The 27,805-nt window shown below is 50.3% G+C and overlaps 1 protein-coding gene across 3 annotated transcripts; it reads left to right on the top strand.

Moving 5' to 3' along the window:
* Positions 1 to 1,619: 1,619 nt before the first annotated feature.
* CSPG5 (chondroitin sulfate proteoglycan 5) lies at positions 1,620 to 27,805 on the top strand. 3 transcript variants are annotated; one of them, XM_047695194.1, is made up of 6 exons: positions 1,620 to 1,886; positions 2,547 to 3,660; positions 6,400 to 6,588; positions 8,428 to 8,503; positions 18,881 to 18,975; positions 27,787 to 27,805. In XM_047695194.1, the coding sequence occupies exons 1-6, from the start codon at positions 1,787 to 1,789 to the stop codon at positions 27,788 to 27,790; spliced, it is 1,578 nt and encodes a 525-aa protein (XP_047551150.1). In that variant the 5' UTR covers positions 1,620 to 1,786; the 3' UTR covers positions 27,791 to 27,805. The 3 variants fall into 3 exon arrangements, with proteins under 3 accessions (XP_047551150.1, XP_047551143.1, XP_047551158.1); XM_047695187.1 differs by lacking the exons at positions 18,881 to 18,975; positions 27,787 to 27,805 and adding an exon at positions 13,826 to 14,337; XM_047695202.1 differs by lacking the exons at positions 18,881 to 18,975; positions 27,787 to 27,805 and adding an exon at positions 9,442 to 11,654.

A 27,805-nucleotide genomic window follows, 5' to 3' on the forward strand; every position in this document is an offset into this window, starting at 1 on the left:
AGAGATGGGGTTGGAGGGTGCGTTAGTGCCTCTGTGGCCAGCCAGCAAGTGCAAAGCCCAGCCCGGCCCTCTGTTCGGAGAAGACTGTATTCCAAACCGGTATTTACTGTCCCCAGAGGCAGCATGAAGCCATGGAAAGAACCTCACAAAGTCAGCCCCTTTGCAGGAAGCTCCAGACCCACATTCTGTGGTGGGAGTACCTGGTTGTCACTGGTGCATGTTTGTTTCTGCCGCCCTTCCGGAACCTCCCAGCGCTTGGTCCTGTGCACTCAGTGTGCTCCACAGTCCAGTGGGGAATTGCTGTAGACAGACGATATCACCGGGAGGCTGGGAAGGCTTCGCAGAAGGGACAGGTAATGGAACCGAGCTTTCTGAGCCCGTTTTCCAGGCAGACTTGGAGGGCAGGGAACACCAGCCTGCCTAAGAGGCTCCTGTCACAGGACTGTCTGTGAAAGGAACCCACTTTGAACCAAGGGAATGCCATCCAGAGACACGCACTAGGACGTGAGGAGATAGATTCTCCAACTTGGTTACCTATGTGGCTCCTTAGAGACAGAAATGGGAGTGTCTCTCAAATACCATGGGTGTCACATCTAAGGTGGTGACCCCTAATGTCATTTGGGTCAATAACACACCAGGAGGTGGGTGGTTGCTTTGCGGGATAAGCTACCAGGACTAGGCCACAACTCCCCACCAAGCATGTCTCGGGATGAGGGGTCCCTGGCTGAACACCGAGCTTCGGTCAGCCCGCACACTAGTCTAACACCGCTCCTGGAGCCCGCGCGTCCCTAGGCTGCGATCTTGGCTCCTTGGGTCAGCCCAGGACCTTGAGTTTGCTAGTCTGGGACACATGTGTGTTGGGAGGGTGGTGGTGATGGATCCTGGGATGAAGGGGCCAGGATTAAAGGGTGCTGCCCAGGCTACCCCGAGGAGACGAGAAGAAAGGCGGGAATAGCCGTAGTCTCAGAAGGGTCTTGCTCCCTGCCCCTGGGATGCGTTGTGGAGGGCCTGGCTGTGCGAGGTCTGCGCTTTGGCTGTGGACGGATTAGGTCTGATCCGATTAGAGCCTGGGCGGTCGGCTTCGCCCCCTTGCCTGGCGCTGCCGGCGCCTGCCCCGCCCCCGTGGGCACCCGCAGACGTCCCCGAGACCCTTCCCCGCCGCGAACACGGCATTGGCGCAGAAATCCGAGAGGCTCCGTGCGCCCCGGACTCGGTTCATTTCCACAGCGCGAGCTCGGGCTTCCGCCCCCTGCGGCCCTCCCGAGCCCCGCCCCGAACTTGCGGGTGTCTGGGCCCCCGCCTCCGTGCTCGCCGCGTGGCGGGTGGGTTCCTCGCAGGTGGGGGGGGAGCCCGTGCCAGCCCTCCACCGGGAGGGCTGTCCCGCCTCGCAGCTCTCCCGCCCGTGCACCTGTCGGCTAACGCCACGCGCGGCGCTGTGCTCCGCACCCACCCGCGCTACTCCACGTCCGTTTGTCTCGGCTTCCAGAGCCGGGGGGTCTGTCTGTCCACGGCAGGCGGACCGAGCAGGGCAGGCGTCAGAGCTACGTGCGGCGGGGCGGGCGCGGCGGGCGGGGTGGGGGCGGCGCTGAGCGCGGCAGCTGCGGCGCGGGAGGCGGGGAGGCGCGGCGCGCCGGGGACAGCGGCGGACGGCGGCGGCGGCATGCGGCTTCTCGCGCTGCCCACGGTGGGCTGAGACGGCCGCAGCGCGGGCGGGAGGCGCGGCGGCCGGCGAGCCGAGGGCGCAGCCAGCCGGGCAGACCGTGGACAGCGGTCGGCGCGCCGCGCCATGGGCCGAGCCGGGGGCGGGGGCCCGGGCCGGGGGCCGCCGCCGCTGCTGCTGCTGCTTCTGGGGGCCACGCTGGTCCTTGCCGCCGGGGCCGCGCCGGGTACGTACCGACTGCGACCGGGACCCCAGTGGCTCTCGCACCTCACCCTGGGCCAGGGTCCCGCTGGCCTCGGGTACAGGCGGAGTTCGCGAGCTATGGCAAGGGGGCGGGGCAGCGCCTTGCTCGCGACGGGGGCGGAGGAAGGGGCGCGCGAGGAGGTGGGGTACTTGGAGGAGGCCGAGGGGTGGGGGTCGGCCCCGACCCGGGTGGGTGGGCAGAGGTGCCGGCTGGGGGGAGGGGCCTGAGTGGGCGGGGCGTGAGGGTGCGACTTCGAGGCGGGACCTGGAGGTGATGGGGCCCTGAGGATGCGACCTCAGGGCGGGGCCTGGAGTGGGCCGGGGCTTGAGGGTGCGACTTAGGGGCGGGGTCTGGCGGTGGGGTGGAGTCCTGAGGGTCAAACCTCTGCCTGGGGCCGAAGGTGGGGGCCGCCCCGTTTACACTGCGGGCCTTTCGGGGGCGGGGCCTGACGCCTGAGGGGCGGGGCCTGAGCGGGAAAAGTCGGGCCGGGTGTGTTCCCCGCCTTGGGGGCGTGGCCTAAATGGTGGGGCGTGGCTTTGGGAAACCTGGTCCTGGAGTCTTCGGGTGGGCCGGGAGGCCGGGAGCGCGAGCCGCGGCAGGGGGCGGGGCCCTGACGTGGTGCCCCCTCCCTCCCGCCCACAGCGCGTGAGGCGGGCAGCGCCGTCGAGGCCGAAGAGCAGGTGAAGAGCGTCCTGGAGTGGGAGCCGCGTGCCAACAGCACGCGGGAGAAGGCCGGCCCACCAGCTGCTGGGGAGGATGAGACCTCATGGACTGCACCTGGCGGCCAACCGGCTGTGGTGGGGCCTGGGGCCGGGCCAGAGGAGGCACTGGAGGCGTCCGCTGCAGTGACCGGCACCGCCTGGCTGGAGGCTGACAGCCCGGGCCTGGGTGGAGTGACCGCAGAGGCGGGCAGCGGCGACACCCAGGCCCTGCCAGCCACGCCCCCGGCTCCTGAGGAGGCCCTGGGACAGTCATCGATGCCCCCTGTTACCCCCGAGGCTACAGAGGCCAGCGGACCACCCTCCCCCACTCCTGACGATAAGCTGAACCCAGGCCCCGAACTCCCCAAGGAGAGCCCCTTAGAAGTTTGGCTGAACCTGGGAGGCAGCACACATGACCCACATGGGCCAGAGCCCACATTCCCCATTCAGGGCACACTGGAGCCCCAGCCGGCGTCAGATATAATTGACATCGATTACTTCGAAGGATTGGATGGTGAGGGCCGTGGCGCCGACCTGGAGAGCTTCCCGGGGTCGCCAGGAACCTCAGAGCACCACCCCGATAGTGGGGGAGAGACCCCCTCCTGGAGCCTGCTTGACTTATATGATGACTTCACCCCCTTTGATGAATCTGACTTCTACCCCACTACATCCTTCTATGATGACTTGGAGGAAGAGGAGGAGGAAGAGGAGGATGACAAGGATGCAGCAGGAGGTGGAGACCTGGAAGATGAAAGTGACCTTCTGGTGCCCACTGAGAAGCCTGGTCTGGGGCCCGGGACTGGCCAGCCCACCAGTCGGTGGCATGCCGTCCCCCCACAGCATACTCTGGGGATGGTCCCTGGCAGCAGCATCGCCCTCAGGCCCCGCCCAGGAGAGCCAGGCAGGGACCTGGCCCCAAGCGAGAATGGCACCGAGTGCCGCAGTGGCTTTGTGCGGCATAATGGCTCCTGCCGGTCAGTGTGCGACCTCTTCCCAAGTTACTGTCACAATGGCGGCCAGTGCTACCTGGTGGAGAACATAGGGGCCTTCTGCAGGTAAGGGTGTGGCAGGCAGGTACACAGGGACTTATAAAAGAACTGAAAGGCATATGTGAGGCCTACTCAGCAAAGAGGAGGACATGATGGGCACAACTTCCAAGAGGTAGTGAGTTGCCAAGCCAAGAGGCTCTTGGGATTCCCAGGTCAAGAGATGTTCACGTGATATCTTCCACAGGAAGTTACTTCTTAAATGTACTTCCTGTGTGTGCCCTATACCAAAGCACTAAACTATAAAGGCAAAATGAAGGGACTTCTCTGAGGGTTTTGGGAAGCAGCCTTTACTGGCTCAAGGGGTCCCATGGGAGAGTTTTGGCTACAGTAGCACAAAGAGTAGGCTTATAAGCCTGCTCTGAAGGAAAGAAGGCCTCTGAGCATGCCCTCTGAGACACATGTGTGGTAGGAGGTGGACTCTGCCCACAGGGCACCTGTAGGGGGCGGACTTATAGAGTCACAATGAGGAGCAGACCCCAAGAGCAGCCACTTAAGTCGGTCAAGTGAGGCAGAGTATCTTTCCTGGCATAGCAGATATGGGGTTCCTTGACTTTGGTAGTGCCTTTTCCCCTTCTACTTGATCTTTGTCCTCCAGCGCAGAATGTTTTAAAGACCCTGAGAATTTAGTGTCTCTAAGGACGTCGTCTGCAGCCAGCATCCCATGCCTCATCAGGAATATATCATACACCTGCCCTCGTGGCAAGGTCATTAACCTGCTGGAAAGCTCACTGGCTTATTCTGGAAGAATCCCAAGTCAGCAGTGATCTGGGTAGTTTGCTTGTCTCCATCCTTTATAGACCCTGGAAGTGGGGTAGGACCCCCAGATTGCTCTGGGACTTGTTTCTGTTGGTCCTAGGAGGAACATTTCTGTAATCTAGGTGTTGTTTCTCTAAGTGTCATTCCTGATGTTTCTTTTTCTTGGTCTTTTTGGAGGTATGTGAAGAATTCAAATTCTGCAGCCTTGATGTTCCGATAGAAAAATAATATATAGAAAGTGTGAATGTTGTGCCTTTGGCATTAAAGCTGACTTCCAGTTCCTTCTTTCCTATAAGTGATCATGAAATGATTAAGGTCAGTCATATAGAATGTGTCCACACAGTTCTGATTGGAGTTGTCCAGTCATTGCTAAAAGGAGGAACTGTCATCAAGACATTATGGCAACAGTACCTTGCTAGTTGGCTAAGGGGTACCAGAAGTATGTGGGAACCCTGTGATTTTGCTCCTCAAGCTTTGGTTAGTGGGATGATAGTGATGCTTAGTGGGATTTACCCTGGGAGCTCTGAAATCTCTGTGTGAAATCATTGTCTTTCATCCTGCTGGAGGCCTGGCTTTTCACCTTCAAAGTAGTCTTGCCATCACCGCATGAAACGCATGAAACGGAGAGCCCTGGATGCCTCTGGAGAACTAGCAAAGTTCCCAGAAGCTCCTGGAGCTCTAGGGACTCCCGAGTGAGAAAGCAAGCTTGTCCTCAGTAAGCTGCCTGGCTGTGCTGACCAGGGATCCTCCAGTGGGTCCCGCCTCAGAGGGCTTTTCCACAAGTCCCCCCACCAGTTCCCCTTGCTCACCTTCCCTCCCAGGGGCACACTCGGTCCTCCCTCCCAAAGATCCCTCCTCAGGCTGTGCATGCCCAGGCTCTGCTGTGGCTCAGAAACTGTTTTGCATTCCACTCACAGGAGACTGCCGAGCCCTCCGTTGCAGACTGCAGCACGCCTTTGTCTCTGTCACCCTGACCCACTGCAGGGAAATGAGCAGAGCTATGGCAGAACTTTTCTAGAACCGTGGGTTAGTGGGATCTTCTTTGCCCACTGCGCTCAGACAGATAGCCTCCCAGGACTGCAGAGCGTCCTTTGGAAAAGAAAGACTTTCCTGTTAGTCATGTCTCTGCACACTATTTCGGGTGTGGAGTAGTCAGTTCTCTGAGGCGAGGCGTAATTTCCCCTTTTCTGGACCCCTTTCTCTTGTCTGTCATTCACCCCGAGGTTCATGTCCTCCCTCCTTTGCCTGCCTCTATATCCTTCCACATCTTTCCTCTTTGAAGCAGCCTGGTTCCCATGGAAACAGCAATGTCATTGGAAGAGTTGGAGCCTGGGAATGTCCCCAAGGGCAAGAGAAAGTCACTCAACAAAAGGACTGAAACCCACCCAGAGGGTTGATTCTCACTGTGCTTTCATGACTGTTCTCATGGTAATAGGACAGGAAGCTTTAGGGGCAGAATTTGGGGGGCTACAGAGAGAGGAGGAGACTACACATCCATCTTTGTGTTCGTCCTTGTCTGTCACTTCCTTCTATTTCAGCGTCTGGGGAGCCTCGTGAACTAGACGGGACTGCAGAACACCAGGAGAGGTTTTCCCGGGTAGAGTGGGTTGACTACTTTTGTAGCCAGAGGTCCCATTAATCTTGTTTTTCACCCAGAGCCAAGGGCAGGGGAGCTGAGAGAATCCTATGATTGTCCTCCTTGAGGCTGCGAGGTAGAAAACCAGAGTTCCCACCCGCCTTCCACGCAGTCCCTTAACAGTCACGTGAGTGACCTGTTCACTCCGTCCCTCGGCACTCTGGTTGTCTCATTTATGTCCTGGACCCCAGCGCTGTCCTGCCCACTGCAGGGGGTGGCCACGCAGAACCTCCACCCCAGTTGCCCTAGACCCTCACGGGAACAGGCTGCTGAGGTGAATGTGGGGCGAAGGGGCCAGGCCCTTGCCGTGGCCGCCAGCCCGCCCCCTCAGTCTCACTCTGTCGCTGCCCCAGGTGCAACACGCAGGACTACATCTGGCACAAGGGGATGCGCTGCGAGTCCATCATCACCGACTTCCAGGTGATGTGCGTGGCCGTCGGCTCAGCCGCGCTCGTCCTGCTCCTGCTCTTCATGATGACCGTGTTCTTCGCCAAGAAGCTCTATCTGCTCAAGACGGAGAACACCAAGCTGCGAAGGACCAAGTGAGTCTGAGTCCGCCAGCCCCACCCCGCTCCTGCGGCTGCCCCCGCCATCTGACCCGGGGATCTGGCCACGGGGGTTCCTGGCACCTGCTGTGCCTCCCTAGTTGTGTTGTCCATCCCAGAGGCTCCCAGGTTGATCCCTTCCTGCACGGAACGTGCTGGCTTTGTGGCAGGACCTGAGCCCCTGGGGCACACTGTCCGGCACCGTCCCCAGTGCCTCCCACCCCGTGTCAGAGGGCGCTTAAGGAAAAGACACCCAGCGCCCTCCTGGCCGTGGTCCCCCATGTACGTTACTGCGCTCAGTCCTCCCACAGCAGACTGCACCTGCTCCCTGGCTCTTTGCCGGCCGCGGCCAGTGTGAGGATCTCGCTCACGGACTGCGAGGAGTAACCCCAGCTCCCTCAGACCTGCTGTCTCCCAGGCCCGACTCCTCCGGACTGAACGCTGGAGAGAAGGGCTTGGGCAGCGCATTGCCATGCCCAGCTTGTCGGCGCCTGGTCCAGAGAGAAGTGCAAGGGATTTAGGGAAGTCCTCTTGACCTCTCCTAAGTAGAATTTTGGGGGTGGAAGGGCCTAGGCTAGGCTTCCTCTGTGGTGGATTTTCAGGGCCAGATGGGAATAGAGTCTCCTTCAGGCTTCTCTCTTAGCAGAGGAGTGACTGCTGTGTGCATGTGAGATCCACACGTGTTTCCCTCTAAGTCCAGGCCTTGCACACTTGGCCGTGGCCTTACGCACTGTGAGAGAGTCACTCTGTCCCTGAGCAAAGTAAGGAATGTTCTGAAGTGTCACGGGAGTCACAAAAGGAAGAGGTTGCGTTTCAGCTTCCTGGGGGCCCGAGAGACAGTTGATGCAGAACTGCCCCCCCCCCCGTTTCGACCTGTTGCCCCCTGACTCCCCTCCCCTGCTGACCCAAGACTCCCTCCAGAGAATGCTCCTGAAGTACTTTCCCTGGGATCCTGGGAGAAGGACAAAAGGCCATCTGTTGCTCCTTTGCTGGGTGAACTCCTGCACTGTGCAGATGCATGCGGCCGCTGGGAGCCTTTCAGCGACCCGTCCTGGCAATGCAGGGGCCTCTCCATTGTGCCTGTGTGCTGAGGCGGGCTGGATCCGTGCATGTCCTCATCAGCCAGGACCCTGGGTGGCAGGGGGAGGAGAGGGCCACGCTGCGACCACCTACCAGGGTAGCTGCTGAGGAGGCCAGGGGAGAGAAGGAGCAGCTGACAGGGCAGTGGAGAAGCAAGAGTGGCAGCCAGAGACAGTACCATGTTCTAGGCCTTCCTCCATCAGCAGCCTTTGTGTTCTGCACAGAGCCTGGCCCCCGTGGCACCTTTACCTCCGAGCATGCCACCCTCACTTCCCAGCGCGTGCTTGCTTGCTTTTGGGCTCACGCTCCACGTCCTCCGTGTGCTACAGATACTGCTGCAGTGTCCTGCCTCTGAGTCGCGCATTTTCCCCACATATTAGCGTCTCTGAAATTGGACTGCGTCTCACAATCACTGGCATCTTATCATCACTGTTGGCCAGATGGCAGTCACGATGTGGTTGTAACCGCCTGGCAGTCACGGTCCTGGCCAGAGCTGTTCATATCGTTGTCAGTGCTTTATCTGAAGTCTCCGTGAGCCACTTCCAGTATATAATAAAAACTCTAGGTGATAAGAAAGTTCCTGGGTCACGGTTTAAGGAGCAGAAGTTTTTTTCCTCCGCGGTGCATCAAATAACGGCACTCCTTATTACGGTCCATGGTGTCCGATGAAATAACCATTTGACCCGCGACGCTTTGGGCAGGCTTTGCCATGATCGTCGCACTCACGTTTTCCCTGCTCTCTTCTGTCCCAACCAGCAAATTCCGGACCCCGTCTGAGCTCCACAACGATAACTTCTCCCTCTCCACCATTGCCGAAGGCTCTCACCCAAACGTAAGGAAACTTTGCCACAGTCCCCGTACCTCCTTTCCCCACTCCACATGCCCGTACCTTGGCTCCCCGTGATGACTTGTCTGTCACCTGTGACTCGTCTTTCCCACCCTCTCCCTTATCCATAGGCCAGCCCAGGCCACTGCTCTTGTCTTTGGGCTACTTCCGAGCTGGGAACGGCTCCTCCCAGCTCTGGAGGTGAGCGTGGAGAGACCAGTTTGGGTGGTGACGTGGGACTAGGACAGGGATGGCGCGCCGCTTCCTTGACAGGCAGCTATAGGTGGTACCAAAGATCTTTTTCCAGGATGACTCGGGATTTTTAGCTTTATCTAGACTTTAGAAGTCCGATTTTTCCTTCCCCGTGTCTTTCTGCTCTCTGTATGGAGAAGAAAGACTGTTTTCATAGTGAGGGGATGTCCTTGTGGTCACTGAAGTGAATGGCGGTTGCTCTTCAGGATGGCTGGACCAGTGTCCTTTACACTGTCCAAGGAGGCATAATTACGCTGGTGAAAGCTGAGGAGGGCACAGAGCACTGGTGTCATAGTAAGTCTAGGGGTAAATTCTGTTCTTGGGAGGATGGGCTCGTAAGTATCAGTTGAGACTTAAGAGAAGGTCCCAGTCGAGCAGTTTCTAAAGATCCTGGCCTTCTAGTGTGTCTTCTGGACCACACTAACCGGTAAAGAAAGTACTGGGTACTGTGAGAGAAAATTTCATAAGTAAAGCAGAAACCGCTCAAGCTCCTCCAGATCACGTCACATCCGAGCCCGGGACTTCGGCATGTGACGCAGGCCCCCTACCACACGGTGAAGGCATCGATACACAGATAAGGGAGCAAAACTCAGACTCACAAGCTAGCTACCTGCGGCTGGGAAGCTCGTGGAAGAGCGGCTTGTGCTGCTGTGGGGACGGCACGGAACTAGACCACTGTTTTCCTCTGATAGGTGGGGATGGTGTAGCCCCAGGAGGGGAAAGAGAGAATAACAGTAAACGTGACCTTGTTCACCAAACCCCAGGGAAGAACTTGGCCTGGTGGAGGAGGAGGAAGGGGTCGACTTTAAAGAAGAAATCGAAGAGGTTAGTTTAGGATAATTTGTTAAAGTCTTTGACACAAAGGGTAGGGAAGCAGATACGATTTTACTGGGTATGCACCAAGATACTAATACGTTCAAGACCACCTAATAACCCAGGATGCCAGATGTCTTATAAATGTTCAGATTGATAAGCACTTTAACCAGCCCTCGAGATAGGCACCTTGAGGGCCTGAAGAGCCTCCCTCATCTCCATACACTCCATCCCTACCTCGTTCGGCCCCACGTGGTGGTACACATGTGGTCGCCATTTGTGGAATGCTGGCAAAAGATGGCCTAGCGGGGCCTTCTGGTTCCGCTGTATGCGTGGGGCAGCCCACCAGACCTGTATGGTGGTTCCTGGTTCCACTGTACATGTGAGGTCGCCTTCCAGACCTGTGTGGTGGTTCCTGGTTCCACTGTATGTGTGGGGCAGCCTGCCAGACCTGTACTATGGTTTCTGGAGGCAGGGTATTCCTTGTCCAGAGAGCAAGGGTCCTTAGGAAAATTTCTGATGTGTACATTCTTCTGGCATCCCAGGTATAGACAGACAACTTTCCTCTTCCCAGAAAGGGAGGGGAAGGAAATAGCTCCTCTTGAAGGTTTCGGTGGTATGAGCCAATACCGAGGTTTCCTTGGCTGACCTGACTTTGTAGAAGGTATGGCGTTTGTCCAGTAAGGGTCCCACTGACCTTGAGTTCAGAATACCACGAGGCTTAAAACTGGAGCAGAGCACAGGCTGGTCCACCATGGGGGACTCTGCCTGAGAAGGACCTGAGAAGGACCTGAGAAGGGGTGGTCGGGGTAGTGCTCAGGACATCGCTCCGTGGAGGGGCAAGATGAGGCTCTGGTGGTCTCCTGCCCCGCCTGGATCTATAGGTTGTGTCAACCTGGCATCTTGCCCTCCACTTGTGCCCCAGGGGACATCCTGTCCTCTCTGCCAAAGCTCTGAGTGTGAGAGGGGATGACTCTCCTGTCCAGCAGGGTGAGTACCCCCGGATCTCCTCCCTTCAGCTCTTAATTCTCTCCATCCAGCCTACAAGTCAGACTTGATCATATTCAAGACCTCTGACGGTTCAGACAGTTGCCACTTTAGTTCGAAGTGAAGCCCTGTCGGGCTCTTCCTTCCCCACCTGCAGTCTCCCAGTGCTGCTCCTCACCTGGGCTCTGCGGCAGGCGAGCCGGTGGCTGCTTGAGCCTGTGAGCCTGTGTGCAGCCCAACAGCCAGCCCCTGAAAGGAGTATCAGGAGGTAAGGGAGAGCCTGTTGTCCTCTGCCTGGGCTATGGAGGCCTGCGAGTTCTCCAGGAGCAATGGCCAGTGTGTGGGAAGCGCAGCGTGGCTAATGTCACCTGAAATCCACAGGCCAATGCCGCACGCTGTCAATAGAATGTCACGGATATGACACGGTCTTCCCAAGATTCCACAGACCTTCCAGGATTTCAGTTTATTCCTTACTGGCGCATCTCTGTGGTGTCCCTTAGTGCTTTTCTGCACTCCCTCCCCATTTCAATCTTTCTTCCTTCCGAGGCTCTATTTCTTTCGTGCCCCCTGCTGAGGGAGGTTTGTGTCTGGACAAGTGGGACTCCAGGCCTGAACCCGCACCACTTCTGGCCTGAGGGATACCCGTTTGGCTGGGGTGGAATGCCAGGAAAGGGAACACGGAGCAGTTCCCAGGACTTAGGCCAACTAGAGGGCCAGCTCCCTTGCCCTGAGGGATTTCTGGCACTTCAAAGGCAGATGGGCCTTCTGCTGAGGAATCAGCAACCCTAGGCTTGCTAGGATCCAGTTCTGGCGGAGAGACGCTCGGGCTAGCATAGCTCTGTCTTGGTTCAGACACTCCCTCACCTGCCCTGTTTGTTGGAAGTACTTAGCTTGTCTAATAGCATTGTTTGGATACCTGTGTTCCTTATTTTTAGAATATACTCATCCCACCTGTTGGCCCAGAAGTCCATTTTCTCATCTGTCTAGATCCCAGGAGCCACGCTTAATTTGGGCCCCCCACCTTCATGGCCTCACAGCTTTGATGCCCATGTCTGTAGGCACCCCTAAATATACTTTTCTTTTTTTTAAAATTTTATTTATTTATTTGACAGAGATCACAAGTAGGCAGAGAGGCAGGCAGAGAGAGAGGAGGAAGCAGGCTCTCCGTGGAGCAGAGAGCCCGATGAGGGGCTCGATCCCAGGACCCTGGGATCATGACCTGAGCTGAAGGCAGAGGCTTTAACCCACTGAGCCACCCAGGTGCCCCCTAAATATACTTTTCCTCACACGAAGCCTGTTTGCCCCCAAAGACTGTGTGATGGCGGTGGGTGGGGCAGTCAGAAGGAGGTGGTGTTGAACAACATGAAAGTGAGTCCCATCTTTGTAAGAGGCTTGGCAAGTACGGGCCATCCTGTCCTACTCCAGATTTGCTGTGATGCAAAGTCTGCTCTGCCTGGGGTCTTTAAAGGCACAGCTCTCAAGCTTCCGAGCCCATTGTCTCTCCCCAGACAACACAGAATTACGCGGCATGAAAAGTACAGTTCTTCCTCATCCCGCTTCCCTCTCCATACAGCCTGTGTATGTGTGTGTGTGTGTGTATGAGTGCATATACATACTGAACATATCAGGGAGATCTTTCCATCTCACTACATCTGTATGTGTGTCATTGAAGTTTTTTTCTAAATCTCTCCCAGCAATAATAGAAAATGCCAAGGGCCTGAAATCTGCCTCAATACCGTATGAAGTTCATTGCTTCTGGCCCTTGTGGCATTGGGAATGGGGAACATGTGTTCCCCTGTGGTCTGGGAATCATTCCTGAGGTCTTTGAAACTCTACTATACTGCTCGGTTGAAGATAGTCTTCTGGAAAAGTGCCAAGTAAGGCTGGGGACAGGGAGAGGCGACAGTGATTTTTGTATGCACACAGTCCTTTTGAATGCCTATAGTGTCCTGTGTAAGCCTGGAGACTTTCTCTGCTTTCTTTCCAACCAGTCACTACCCCGACCCAGTGCCATAATGGGTCAAACTCGGTAGCAGTCAGCCTGGGCAAGAACTCACCACAGCTGTACGGAGTAGGTCCTGCTCCCAAAGCATGATGATTCCCTTCGGTTTCAGAAGTGGTTAAAGTCAGAAAAGTCTGAGCTAGCTGGTCAGAGAGTAACCTTCCCTACCCTTCTCACCCCCCGTGCCTGTGATCAGCAGACTTCCAAGCACTCACAGTAGCTATCTGGGGTGCCTGAGAAAGAGCTGAGGCCCTCTGATCCCACGGGTGTGCAGGCCCATCTCCGAGATATGGTGGGTTCCATTCCAGACCACCACAACAAATAAATAGCAAAATTAAGCAAATAAAAGGAAAGTTGTTGTTTTGCGGTGCATACAGAAGTCAGGTTTACACCATACTATAGTGTAGTAAGTGGCCAACAAAACAGTGTACATACCTTCATTTAAAACCACGTTCTTGCTAAAGAATGCTAACCATCATCTGAGCGGAATTCCAGCGAGTTGTAATGACTGATCACAGATCACATAACAATAATAATGAAAAAGTTTAAGATATTGTGAGAATCACCAAAGTGTGACACAGAGACAGGAAATGAGCAAACGGTGTTGGAAAACGATGCCGATAGACTTGCTCAACCCAGGGTTACCACCGACCTTCAATTTGTATGAAAGAAAAAAAAAAAATGCGGTGTCTACGAAGCACAAGAAAATGAGGCGTGCCTGTAAGGCCCGGACGGCCCCGAAGGAAGAGAGCCGTGGGAAGGCAGGGCATGGCTCAGAATGCCCAGAATGCAGAACTGGGGGACTGTGGACTGCTGTGGGTTTCCTGAAAGCCTGCAACGAGCAAATTCAGGTCCGGGTCCGGAGCCGGTCCGAGGGCTGCGGGCAGCACACACACCCAGGTAGGCAGGAGGGCTCGGTGCCCGCCAGGATCGGATGGTGAACCAGCAGCGCGAGTCCCATCCGACACGAAGGACGACAGGCCTGTTGAGGCAGCGGGACTCACCCGGGCGTGGATTGAGGAAACACCTTTCAAGTTAGCATCTCTTGGTAGATAAACCCCTGCCAGTAAGGGGCACACACACTCTGGCCTCCTGTCAGAGGACGTGTAGTTTTCAGGGTGACCTTCCTAGAAAGCGGCGGCAAAGGCATCCGTTCGGTTCGTTCGAGTCTTAGAGTCTCTTTCTTTCTTCTCTCCAAAGCCTGGGGTGGTTCTTTGACCCCCTCTATCCGCCGTCTCCTTCCCGCCCCTCCCTCACCCTTTTCCCTCTTCCAGGATGATCCCAGTGCTCCCCACAAAATCCAGGAAGCTCTCAAGTCCTGCCTGAAAGAGGAGGAGTCATTTAACATCCAGAACTCCATGTCACCCAAGCTCGAGGGTGGCAAAGGTGACCAGGCGGACTTGGAGGTGAACTGTCTTCAGAATGACCTCACCTGAAGCAGAGCAAGAAGAGAGGGCATGGGGGGCGGGGGGCGGGGGAAGAAACGTGACCTCCTCTTGTACAGAGTCTATTTCTTGTAACCATTTGTTAAACGCTTTCTTTCTCTGGTCTCATGGCATGCCTTGATGTATTTTGTACAGGAGGGAGAAAACACAAAATAAGCAAAGAACCTGAACAGAACCGCATACATTGGGTTGTTTTGTCTGTGCTGTCTGTACATTGCTTCTGTCGCTGTGATTTCTAAACCTACGCTTTTATTTCAACTGACTTTTTTTTTTTGTACTTTGATCCACCTTTTTTTGAAATAAGAGTAAACAACAAAGTTCTTGAAATAAAACTTTTTAAAAAGCCATTTTCTCAAAGTCATTGTGTCCACTCCCTACCCATCCTTGTCAGTCTGTGTTGAATTCTTTTTTTTTAAGAGGTTTTATTTATTTATTTGACAGAGAGAGAGATCACAAGCAGGCAGAGAGGCAGGCGGGGTGGGGGGGGGGCGGGGCGGGGAGGCAGGCTCCCTGCTGAGCAGAGAGCCCGATGCAGGGCTCGATCCTAGGATCCTGAGATCGTGACCTGAGCCAAAGGCAGAGGCTTAACCCACTGAGCCACCCAGATGCCCCTCTGTGTTGAATTCTTAATAAGAATTCTTAATACGAATAAGAAATAAGAATGAATAACTTCTGATTTATACATGTTTGAAATCCCAGAGGTGCTCTATGCATCGGCTTGAATTGCCATAACAAAAACACCACAGACTAGGTGGCTTCAACAATAGAAATTTATTTTCTAATGGTTTTGGAGGCTGGGTGGATGTCCAAGATCAAGGTACCAACAGAGCTGGTTTCTGATGGGGCATCTCTGCCTGGCTTGCACACAGCCACCTTCTTGCTGTTTGCCTTTTTTCTGTGCACATGTGGAAAGAGAGGTCTCTGGTATCTCTTCCTCTTCTGAAAAGGACTCCAGTCCTATTGGATTAGGAAGACCCTGTCTCCAGATACAGTCACACTAGGGGTTAGGGCTTCAACATATGACTTTTGGGGTGACACGATTCAGTCCATGAGTCTGTAGTGCCTTATATATTAAGAATACCCTCTTCTAGGTGCACCTGGGTGGCTCAGTGGGTTAAGCCTCTGCCTTCGGCTCAGGTCTTGATCTCAGAGTACTGGGATCGAGCCCTGCATCGGGCTATCTGCTCAGCAGGGAGCTTTCTTCCCCCTCTCTCTCTGCCTGCCTCTCTGCCTATTTGTGATCTCTCTCTGTCAAATAAATAAATCTTAAAAAAAAAAAAAGAATACCCTTTCCTAGGGGTGCCTGGCTGACCCAGTCAGTAGCACATGTGACTCTTGATCTCAGGATTGTGAATTCAAACCCTACTAGGGATATAGAGCTTACTTTAAAAAAAAGAAGAAGAAAGAAAGAAAGAATACCCTTCCTTCTTTCATAAATAGATGTTGAGCACTTAGCCAAGCATTATGCTAAGTGCCAGGAACTCTGGATAAATAAAACAGACCCTAACCTCAGGAAATTAACAATGTACTTGAGAAATAGAATTATAAACAAATAATTATAGGGGCACCTCAGTGGATCAGTCAGTTGAGCGTCCCACTCTTGGTTTCAGCTCAGGTCTGAATTTCAGGGTCCTGGATTGACCCCCGCATGGGGTTCCACGCTCAGCAGGGGATCGGCTTGGGATCCTCTCCCTCTCCCTCTGCCCCTCCCACCCTATGTTCATAATCTCTCTCTCTCTCTCTCTCAAATAAATAAATAAATAAATCTTTTAAAAAAATAAATATAATACATTATGTCAACATTGTATTACAAAACTGGGAGTTAGAGTTTCAAATTCAGAAAGGCTTCAAGGAAAGAGCTTTAAATTGGACTTTGAAGGATGAGGAGGTGTTTTTCAGGATAACGTGGGAGGAGAGGATGTTCAAGGTAGAGGGAGGATATTCATGGAAAAGTCTTGCCATATGACCAGAAATTGTGAGAGGGAGGGGTCCTGAGTGATGAGGTTGGAAAGGGCAAGTTAGGACAGATTGCAAAGGGCCTTGAATACCATTAAACACGGCTAAGGCAAGGTCAGATTTGTTTTCTAAGAAGATAGCTCTGGAGACAGCGGTAAATGCAGACAGAATGGAGATCGTAAATGCAGGCAATAAATGAGGATGGATTAGAGAGAAAATTAGGAGTCCAAATGGCCAGAATTACTACTGGAAGAGTTTTCTAGAACTTTGCTTGTGTTCAGTCTGTGATAATTCCAATAAATGGAATCCCTGTGAATGTGTTTCTGTTGCCTAATTTTGGCTAGTTCTCCCTGATCAGTCTTCCAAGTGCCTCATTATTTGTGTGTGTGTGTGCTGGACATGGTATTTATAAAATACATTATTTACTTATTTATTTATTGAAATATTTGTATTTATTGAAATATTTTGCCTAGGATGATTTCTTCTTTAGAGAAGACAGAGGCAAGTGCCCAGGGGCACTAGAATTCTGGAATCACATTATTATTATTCCAGATCAAGGTTGGAGAGTCCCAGGTCACTGAAACCAGCCCGTAGACTTATCAGACTATGCAAGAGCTGGTTTGCTTTTGGTTCATCCTTACCTTTAAGGGCACAATTCTCTGGGGTCACAGCCCCAAACAGGCAGTGGTTTACCAGCTTTCCACCTTTGGTGGGCCCTGTACTCCGACACTGCAGCCCCCCCCCACCAAGTCCCCAGACATTCAGAAACACAACTTAGTGTTCTAGCCCCCTCTTCCAAATGGGTAAGTGCCTCCGGGAAAGAAGTGGCCCTGAATGCTGGGCTCACCTGTCTGAGTTCCTGTCCTCTCTGGGATGTCAGCCTTGTAATTCCGCAGTATTTTGTTAGCTCTTTGATGCTTTTCAGATATTTGTACATCTTTTGGTGTCCTTAGTGAAAGGGTTGGTCTAAATTTACCTAGTCTCCCATTTCCTAACAACAGAAGTCCTCTGTTTTCATCTTGGGACTTTTGCCCAGATGACATTCAGCTGCTTCTGTGAGCTCAGTCTGCTCTTTGCTATCGGATAGGGCTGCAAATTAGGATGTTGGGTTACGGCCTGTGTGTATTACGGTTTCCTAACCTGATGCTTATCCACTTTGGGGGGGTTTGGCATGGTTTTACTTAGGATTTCCTGTACTCTCTGAATCAGGGGACAGACCTGTCTTTCATGGCTAGGCACCTCTGGCTCCTTTCACAAGGAGGCCCAATCAAGAGGGATTGTATGTGAAAGTACTTTGTAAGTTCTAAATCCCATCTAGACCTAAGGGTTTGTTAGTACCGTGTTTTGTTTTTCCCACAACAGTATTATGGGATGCAGATCACTGCCCTTGGCTCTATCCCATCTTCACCACACATGCAGGAGGGATAGGAAAACCCAGATCAGAAAGGGAGCAGGAGACAATGCAGGCCTAATGAATGGAATTACCAGATGTTGCCAAGAGTCTTTGGCCCTATGAAGAGGCCACCATATTAGAATCAGATATATCAATGTCTCTCTGTGCTGGCCCTCTTTCCTGCCAAGGCGTTTGTGCCTCTCAGTGACCGTGCTCCATGAGCCCAGCCAGCATCCTCTCTGGGGACCTCAGCTCTGCCCCTCAGGGATTACCTATGCTTGAGAGGTCCCTCTTGACACCCCAGCACTATCAGGTGACGTTCCCAGATCTCTTCTGTCTGCTTTTTCCACACGACTCCATAGCTCGTTTTGTGTCCTCCTCTCTAAAGAAAGGACAAACCGAAAATGTGGGAAACACAGGCATCGTGGAAGAAAGTCATTTGTCTGGGGGCCTTCCAGCACTGACGGATCACTTCACTTTGGAGAAGTGTCCATGCGGTGCTGAGCCATCTGTCTCCACAAGGCATTTCCTTGACACATACGCCACACCTGTGTTTGTGTCCTGGGGCTGCCATAACAAATGAGCCCAGGCTCAATGGCTAAGACAACAGAAATGTGCTGAAAGCCACCGTTCTAAACTCAAGGTGTCAGTAGGGCCAAACTCCCTCTGACTGCTCCTGGGAAAAATCATTCCTCATCTCTTCCCAGCTTCTGGGGGCTGCCAGTAATCCCCAGCATTCTTTGGCTTATACTTACATCACTCTAGTTTCTGCCTCTATCTTCACATGGCCATCTTCCCTTTGCCTGTGTCTGTTGTCTCTGTGACCTTCTTATAAGGACCTCCAGTCACTGGGTTGAAGGCCCACCCTAATCCAGTAGGACCTCCTCTCAACTTGATTACAGCTGCAAAGACCCTATTTCCACAGGAGACCATCCTTACAGATAGTGGGAGTTAGGACTTCAATGTGTGTTTTTGGTGAGACGCAGCCATGAACACACCTTTCTATTTAGAATACATTTCACATCCATGCTCTTCTCACAGGTTCACCGGAGCCTGGAGTTGGGGGTCTTAAGACTGGAAAGCATCAGTGACAATATTAGAACCCAGACTTTAGGGGCACCTGGGTGGCTCGGTGGGTTAAGCCTCTGCCTTCAGCTCGGATCATGATCTCAGGGTCCTGGGATTGAGCCCCACATCGGGCTCTCTCCTTGGCAGGGAGCCTGCTTCCCCACCCCCTGCTGCCTCTCTGCCTACTTGTGATCTTTCTCTCTGTCAAATAAAAAAATAAAATTAAAAAAAAAAAGAACCCAGACTTTAAACTTCTATTTTGGTGTCCTTTCCTCTGTGTGACATCACACCACAGACACAGTCCCTTGTCCTTTCTCATATAATTTATAGGAATGAAAGGTTAGTCTGGGCTCCGAAAAGCAGCCCTAACACTGGACTCAGAGCTAGAAGGCCTCTCCATTGAGGGAGTCAAAAGAACTCTCGGAACCTCAGGTTCTTCATCTGTAAAAATCCTTACCTCTTCACAGGACTACCTAGGCACCAGGGATAAAGCGAAGAACAGAATGGACCGAAAGCCCAGCCTGATGGAGCTTACTTCCCAGTGTCATGATGTTCATACAAGGTATGTGAACATATTCTGAGAAGTGGAAGGGGCTGTACCAACCCACCCTCCAAACCCAAGGGAAAGGGGCATAAGGGCCACTTTATTGGTCAAGCAAGCAGTGAGTTGTGTGAACACCACCACTGCTGAGAATGACAGCATATCCTCTCCCCTCAGCTCTGGGGCTGCCACAGGTACGTGAGAGGCTTTGGGGGAAGTGAGGGTCTCTGCCAATTTGAACGTGGAAGTTATAATGCCTCCTGAGTGTGTAACCATGAGATTACACAAAGTATGTGGGAGCAAAGAAGATAGGCAAAGTTACCCTGAGGTATCTGATGGCCAGCCAGCCTCAGCAACACCTTGGCCAAGGGCTTATCAAAGCCAAAGGCAGAAATGTGTCAGTCACCAGAGTCGGCCCCTGCACCTACACTGCGTGCAGTGCAGAAGTCTGTATGGAGGAGCAGAATTGCTAGGATTCAGCCTATCTCAACCTTTCCAAGATAATGTCCCAAGTGGCTCAGTCAATGAACAGCTCCCACCAACAACGGATGAGAGTTGCTTTTGCTGCGTCTCCTCATCAGCACTTAGAGCCCCACGTTAGGAATAGAGATTACTTAAAATCTAAAAATAATAATAATAATAATAATAAAGAAAGAAAGAAGGGGTGCCTGGGTGGCTCAGTGGGTTAAGCTTCTGCCTTCGGCTCAGGTCATGATGTCAGGGTCCTGGGATCGAGCCCCACATCGGGCTCTCTATTCAACGGGGAGCCTGCTTCCCCCTGCCTCTCTGCCTACTTGTGATCTCTCTCTGTCAAATAAATAAATAAAATCTTTTAAAAAGAGAGAGAGAGAGATTCTCACATTTTCAATTCTAGCCATTCTTTAGGCATGTAATGGTATATAATTGTGATTTTAATTGGCATTCTCTAGTGATCGGTGATTGCGTCCCTCCCCATATGTTTATTAGTCATCTACATTTCTACTTTTGTGAAGCATCTGCTTAACCCTTTAGCCCGTTTTTCTATTTGACTATATTCTATCACATTTATGAGCTGTTTTATAGGTCATATGTGTTGCAGATACCTTCTCATCCTCTGTGGCTTGCAATTTCGTACACCTCATGTTAAAGTAACATTAAACTTAATTTTTATGTAGTCAAACTTATCAACCCTCCTTTCCCGTTACAAAATCCTTCCCAAAGAGCTGTTGCCACCTAGGGTGCTCAAAGTCACATGAAGACACCCCTTACATCTTTAATAGCAAGAAAAACGTTAGATAACCTGCACAATCGCAACTTCTTGGCCTCATCTGGGAGCTGAGGTCACAAGGCAGCCAGATAAATTGAATTCCAAAGGGCGACAAGCCCCTTCCAAGAGACACAGCACAGAGCCCTGGAGGGGGAGGCAGCGTCATAAAAATGGGAAAGGAGACAGCCATATGTTAATGAATTCACAAAGGCAAAGTTTAGCCAGTCTGACAGTTCAGAATCTCAGAAAGCTCTAGACACAAGGGTTGTCTATGGCCATTCACACGATCTTTTCTACAAACCTCAATTAGGTGCTCACAAGAAAAACTGGGGGCGGGAAGCATGAGACCCGAGAGCACCCCAGTTCGTGGTGCACAGGAACAAAACAACACCCACTTCCCAGACTCCTCTATCACTCAAAGCAAAAGCTTTAAGCTTCTGGAAACCTTGCTGTTCCCACAGCCAGGAAAAATGAACTGCCTCTGAGAGAGGGTAAAAGCAAAGCCACCTGCCTGGGCACCTGCCCGGGCAGGTGGGGCAGGAAGCCCTTTTCCCCACTATAAGCCTCATTTCTGATACCTGTCAAGGGAAAAAAGGAAGGAAACCCCATCCTGAGACTCAGGAGTTGCAAGGTCTATCTACGGGTGCCGCTGAACTGGAAAAAATGAGAAAAACTGCCCCCATCATGGGTCTCTCTGTGATTAAGCCACAGCAGTTTGCTGCTGGCAAAATGGGAAAAGCACGAAGAGACCCTCCTTCTCTGAGGTTCAGGCACACAGGGCTTGCTGAAAGTGGAACTCAGAAATGCTGAGAAAAACATTCTAGCATCCCAGGCTTCACATGAATCAAAAGGTAGCAGCTAGCTGTTTGTCATTGAAGAAGTTAGAGCAAAAGCAAAATTCGAACTCAGCTGTACTACTGAGTTGACTGCCCCAGTCCCTCTATGGACAACCCCACAGAAAAAGAGACATGCCCATCGTTGGGCATCAACACTATTTACTTAAATCTCTACCATTCTTTTACACACAACATCTGGCATTTATTCCATTCCTAGAAACAAAAAGAAGAAAAGTGAAGCAAGCCACTGTCAAATGATAAAGGGGTCAAAACAACCAGACCCAGAGATGACCCAGGTAATGGAACTATGGGAGACTAATCTGTTAAAGGATCTGGTGGAAAAGGTGAGCAGTGTGCATAAACAGATGGCGAATTTAAGCAGGAACATGAATACGACAAAAAAAAAAAAAAAAGGAGTCATAAAAATGCTAGTAGTAAACAGCAAAAAGATCACCACAAAACCAGAAATGAAGAGTCCCTTCGTGTATATTATTTTTTTTAAGATTTTATATATTTATTTGACAGAGAGAGATCACAAGTAGGCAGAGAAGCAGGTAGAGAGAGAGAGAGAGAGGAGGAAGCAGGCTCCCCGCTGAGCAGAGAGCCCCATGCAGGGCTCGATCCCAGGACCCTGAGATCAAGACCAGAGCCAAAGGCAGAGGCTTAACCCACTGAGCCACCCGGGTGCCTTCCTTCGTGTATATTATTAATAACATAGAAAATAAACTTCAGGGGCGCCTGGGTGGCTCAGTGGGTTAAAGCCTCTGCCTTCGGCTCGGGTCATGATCCCAGGGTCCTGGGATCGAGCCCCACATCGGCTCTCTGCTCTGCGGGGAGCCTGCTTCCTCCTCTCTCTCTCTCTGCCTGCCTCTCTGCCTACTTGTGATCTCTGTCTGTCAAATAAATAAATAAAATCTTTAAAAAAAAAAAAAAAAAAGAAAAGAAAATAAACTTCAGAACAAGGAATTTTACAGGGATAAAGAGGGGCATTACATAATGACAAAGATGGTTTATCAAGAAGACATGACAATTTTAAAAGTGTATAAACCTAATGACAGCTTCAAAATGTATAAAACAAAACCTGGTTGAAACCAAAGAAGAAATAACTAAACTCCACTTATAGTTGCAGGTTTCAGCACTCCTCCCTCAATATGTGGAAACCAAAATCACTGAAGGTACGAAAGACCTAAATAACACTATCAACTTGATCTAATTGGCCTTTCTATAGTCCTCCCCACAACAGCAGAATACACAATATTTCAAGTGTGCATAGATAGTGCATAATGATCATAGTCAAGATAGATGATATTCTGGGCTATAGGGGTTCCTGGCTGGTCAGCTGGTAGAGCATACAACTCTTGATCTCCAGGTTGTAAGTTCAAGACCAATGCTGGGTGTAGAGATTACTTAAAAAAAAAAATATATATATATATATTTTTTTTTTTTTAAAGAAAAAAAAGCTTTCAAGATTATATTCTGGGCCATAAAATAAACCTTAAAATGTAAATATATTGAAATCATACAAAGCATGTCCTGACTAAAATAGAATTAAACTAATAATCAGTAATAAGATATCTGGAAACCCCCAGGTCCAAGCATTTGAAAATTAAACCCCACATTTTGACCCATCATTCAAAATCACAAGCGAAATAAAATATTTTTAATTGAATGAAAATGAAAACATAGCAGATCAAAATTTGGGGAGCACAGGTACAGCAATACTTAGAGGGAGATTTTTTTTTAATCTCCCTCTAAATCTAATCCCTCTAAAATCTTTAAAAGATTTTATTTATTTGACAGACAGAGATCACAAGTAGGCAGAGAGGCAGGCAGAGAGAGAGGAGGGGAAGCAGGCTCTGCTGAATGGAGAGCCCGATGCAGTGCTTGATCCCAGGACCCTGGGATCATGACCTGAGCCAAAGGCAGAGGCTTTAGCCCACTGAGCCATCCAGGCGCCTGTGTCCTGTCGAGCCCCCGTGTCTGGCTCTCTGCTTATCAGGGAGTCTGCTTCTTTCTCTCCCTCTGCCCCCGCCCCCCGACGACTTGTGCTCTCTTGCACACACACTCTCTCTCTCAAATAAATAAATAAAATCTTTTAAAAATATGAAATGAAATGAAATGAAAAAGACCATCAATACCAAGTGCCCGAGCGGCTGTTGGAACCACTAGAACTCTCAAACATTGCTTCTGGGAAAGCACTCTGGAAAACAGGGTGGTGGTTTCTTATAAAGGTAAGCATACTTACAACCTATGCATTGCATTCCTAGATACTCAACAGAAATAAAATATATGTCCGTAGAAAGACCTGTGTATGTATGTACATAGCAGCTTTATTCACAATCACCAAAACTAGAAAACAACAAAAATGTACACCCACTGTGTACATCTATCTAACTGACATACAGTGGGATACTCTTCAGCCCACAGAAAGCAATGAACTACTCATACACACAGCATGGATCAATCTGAAAAACAACAGGCTGAGTTGAAGCTAGAATCAAAAGGCTACATCCTGGGGCACCTGGTGGCTCAACCAGTAGAGCATGTGACTCTTGACCTCGGGATTGTGAGTTCGAGCCCACACTGAGGGTAGAGTTCACTTAAAAAAAAAAAAAAGAGAGAGAGAGGCTACATATTTGATCTGTTTATTTTACATTCTTGAAAAGGCAACACTGTAGGGACAGAAAATAACATCAGTGGCTGCCAAGATCTGAGGATAGAGAGAGAGAATTGACCGCCCAGGAATAAGGAAACTCACCCCAATGGAAATGTTCCGGAATTTGCTTGTGCTGGTGCCCGCACAACTTGCACATGCGTTAAATCCCATCAAACTGTATATTTTTTAAAAAGGTGAGGGGCACCTGGGTGGCTCAGTGGGTTAAAGCCTCTGCCTTCGGCTCGGGTCATGATCCCAGGGTCCTGGGATCGAGCCCCGCATCGGGCTCTCTGCTCAGCGGGGAGCCTGCTTCCCTTCCTCTCTCTGTCTCTGCCTGCCTCTCTGCCTCCTTGTGACCTCTGTCAAATAAAAAAAATTTTTTTTTAATTTTTAAAAAATCTTAAAAAGGTGAATTTTACACCGTGGGTCAGGAGTCCCTAAGATCACACCCAGTCATAAGGATTCACTAGCAGGATTTCTAAGCCTCAGCAGGTAGTCCTACCCACAGCCAAGATTTATGACAGTGATAGCCTACAAAGCAAAATCAGCCAAGAGCAAAGGCACGGGGAGGGAGGTCCAGAGAGAACAAGGAGCAAGCTTCCAAGAATCCTTTCCCAGTGGAGTCAACAGAGCACATACTTAATTCCTCTGGCAATGAATTGTGACAATAGATTTGAAACGTCGTCTATCAGGGATGCTCAAAGAGATTCAGTGGCCAGAGTTGTTACCGAGAACTGGTTATGTAGGCACCCACTGCTTAGCACATACCAAGATTCCAGTCTCCCAGAAGTCAAGCAGGTGTTCAGCGTAAACCACATTGTTTGCAGAAACCCTGTAGGCACAGTGAGCCACTTACTGGAGCGCGTGGTAAGAACCCTTCTGAAATCTGGAACTCCGAGATGCCCGCTACGGACCAACCCTGTAAGCAGTCCTTTCTTAGCGCGGCTATATTAACTCTTTTCTACACATATCTCAACAAACCTAACCCCAAAAAAGAAAGAAAAAAAATTGTTCTCTTCCTTGAGATGATGAAAGCACTTTCCTGGGGTGCGTGGCTGGTTCAGCAGGTCAAACATACGACTGTTGATCTCAGGGGTGGTGAGTTCAAGCCCCCTGTCGAGTGTAGAGATTACTTAAAAGTAAATCTTAAGAAAAACTTTTTAAGGGTGCCTGGGTGGCTCGTGGGTTAAGCCTTTGCCTTTGGCTGAGGTCATGACCCTGGGGTCCTGGGATCGAGCCCTGAGTCGGGCTCTCTGCTCAGCAGGGAGCCTGCTTCCCTCTCTCTCTCTGCCTACTTGTGATCTCTCTGTCAAATAAATAAATAAGTAAAATCTTTTTAAAAAACTTTTTAAATTATGAAATAATTCCATATTTTTAAATAAAAACTATGGGTTGTCTTTCACATCCAGGTCTGTAATCAGTGGTATGCCAGAGGTGACTGATACTAGTTTTGAAGAAAGTGTTTCACTTCTCATTATTTTGTGAGCCAATTGTTAAATACAGCAATTATTAAAAATTAACCTGTATAAACTTCAATTAAATAGATTATGTTAAAAACAAGTGTAATAACGGACCACCTGGGTGGCTCAGTTGATTGAGCAACTGCCTTCGGCTCAGGTCATGATCCTGGAGTCCTGGGATCGAGTTCTGCATCGGGCTCCCAGCTCCAGGGGGAGTCTGATTCTCCTTCTGACCTTCTCCCCTCTCATGCTCTCTCTCACTCTTTCTCTCTTAAATAAATAAAATCTTAAAAAAAAAACAAATGTAATAAAAAAAACCCCAAATACTCAAAATTCATCACTCCCTACTCACTTTACTATTATCTCTGCTCTTGAGGTTATTAGTGTCAATTGACTCTACATGTCAGAAATACCGTCTGTACTGGTACCGCACATTTTCTTTCCTCCTCTTTTCTTTTTTTAAGATTTTATTTTCTTATTTGACAGAGAGAGAGATCACAAGTAGGCAGAGAGACAGGCAGAGAGAGAGGGGGAAGCAGGCTCCCCTCTAAGCAGAGAGCTGGATGCAGGGCTCGATCCCAGGACCCTGGGATCATGACCGGAACCAAAGGCAGAGGCTTAACCCACTGAGCCACCCAGGCACCCCTCCTCCTTGTCTGCATTCAGTGATCTTACATTGGTTACTTAGTGTTAGCCAGGGTTGGAGTATTTGCCCCATGGAACTCATTAAACATGGACAGTCCTGAGTCAGGCTTCCCACTCAGTGGGTTTCTGCCTGTTCTCCTTCTGCCCCTCTCCCTGCTCGTGCTCTCTTTATCTCTGTCTCTGTCTCTCTCAAATAAATAAATAAAATATTTAAAAAGATAATGTTTTCCATAGGCCTTTTGCAGACATCATTTACCAAATTAAAGACAATTCCTTCTATTTATATTTTGCTGGGAGTTTATACATTGAATGGATGTTAAATTTTATCAAAAGCTTTTTGACATCTATTGAGATAATCATGTAATTTTTGTCTTTTATCCTCTTAATACATAAAATTACATCGACTTTTCAAAGGTCGAACCAATTTTGGAATTCTGGAGTAACTATAACTTGGTTGGATGCATTAACCTTTCAATTTGTTGCCAGGCTGTCTTTTCTAACATATATTTTTAGAAATTTCACATATAGATTCCTGAGTTAGATTGGCTTGTAACTTTCCTTTCCTGTACTATCTTTGTTAGGTGTTTGCTATCAGGGTTATTTCAGCCTTATAAAATGTATTGGGTAGTCTTCTAGAGTTCCCAGACCCAATTCTTTTTTTTTTTTTAAGATTTTATTTATTTATTTATTTATTTATTTATTTATTTATTTATTTGACAGAGAGAGAGATCACAAGTAGGCAGAGAGGCAGGCAGAGAGAGGGGGAAGCAGGCTCCCTGTTGAGCAGAGAGCCCGATACAGGACTCAATCCTGGGACCCTGGGACAATGACGGGAGCCGAAGGCCGAGGCTTAACCCACTGAGCCACCCAGGCAACCCCAGGTTCAATTCTAATGTGAGGATCAGGGGCTCCCACAAAACACCAAGCATTCTCAACCACCAGCAGGGCATCCTGGAATTCAACTCAATTCTGACAGAATCTACTGGCCGATAGCATCAGATCCCACAGGTTAAGAGTTCAGGCCTATGAGGCTAACCCCCAACCTCCACTTCAGGTATCAGTCACAAGTCTCAGGCTGTCACCTGTGCTTTGGTTACTGGCTACAGATTGGAGGTTCCAACGACCTTCTCCTTAGGTTTGACTGGTTTGCTAGAGGTGCTCACAGATCTCAGGGAAACACTTAAGTTGACCAGTTTATTAAACGGTATGATGAAGGATATGAATCACTAGCCAGATGAAGAGATACACTGGGCAAAGTCCCACACAAAGGTGCTTCTGTCCTCAGTGGAGCTCCCGGCCCCCGGCTTGGTGGCATGTGGAAGTGTTCCTCTTCCCCAAGCATGGACGCTCTCCAAAAAAGTACCAAAGAGCTGTTCTCTTTTTTACGGAGACTTTATGACATAATCCTGATGGACTAAGTCACTGGCCATTGGCTGATCCAATCTCCAGCACCCCCCCCTTCTCCTGTTGCTATAAACAACCTTGTGTACGGTTTTGTGCGGACATAAGTTTTCAACTCCTTTGTGTAAGTCTCCAGAAGTGCTATTGCTGGATCATCTGGTAAGAGAATGTTGAGTTTTGTAAGAAACTGCCAAGCTGTCTTCAAAGTGGCTGGACCAATTTTGCGTTCCCACCAGCAATGTATGGGAGTTCCTGGTGTTCCACATCCTTGTCGATTCTTGGCATTGTCCGTGCTTTGGATTCTGGCCATTCTAATAGATGTGTGTTGGTATCTCATTGTTTCAGTTCACCTCTCCCTGATGGTACATGACATGGGCCATCGTTTCATATGCTTATTTACCATCTGTACATCTTTGGTGAAGGTGTCTGTTCAGGTTTTTGGCCTATTTTTTAATCAGGTTTTTAAAAATTATTTTTGAGTTTTTTTTTTTAAACTCCTCCTGGCCCCCAACCCCTATTACTATTGAGTTTTAAGAACTCTTTATGTATTTCTGGTAACAGTCCTTTATCATTCGTGTTTTTTTGCAGATAATTTCTCCCAGTTTGT

The sequence above is a fragment of the Lutra lutra genome, chromosome 1 (genome assembly GCF_902655055.1).
Source record: "Lutra lutra chromosome 1, mLutLut1.2, whole genome shotgun sequence".
NCBI lineage: Eukaryota > Metazoa > Chordata > Mammalia > Carnivora > Mustelidae > Lutra > Lutra lutra.

Excerpts from the sequence above, each read along its gene's own strand:
- CSPG5 (XM_047695187.1), top strand. The coding sequence starts at position 1,787 with ATGGGCCGAGCCGGGGGCGGGGGCCCGGGCCGGGGGCCGCCGCCGCTG. Across the intron at positions 1,887-2,546 it reads TGCCGCCGGGGCCGCGCCGG|CGCGTGAGGCGGGCAGCGCC; the intron begins GTACGTACCGAC and ends TCCCGCCCACAG. Across the intron at positions 6,589-8,427 it reads ACCAAGCTGCGAAGGACCAA|CAAATTCCGGACCCCGTCTG; the intron begins GTGAGTCTGAGT and ends TGTCCCAACCAG.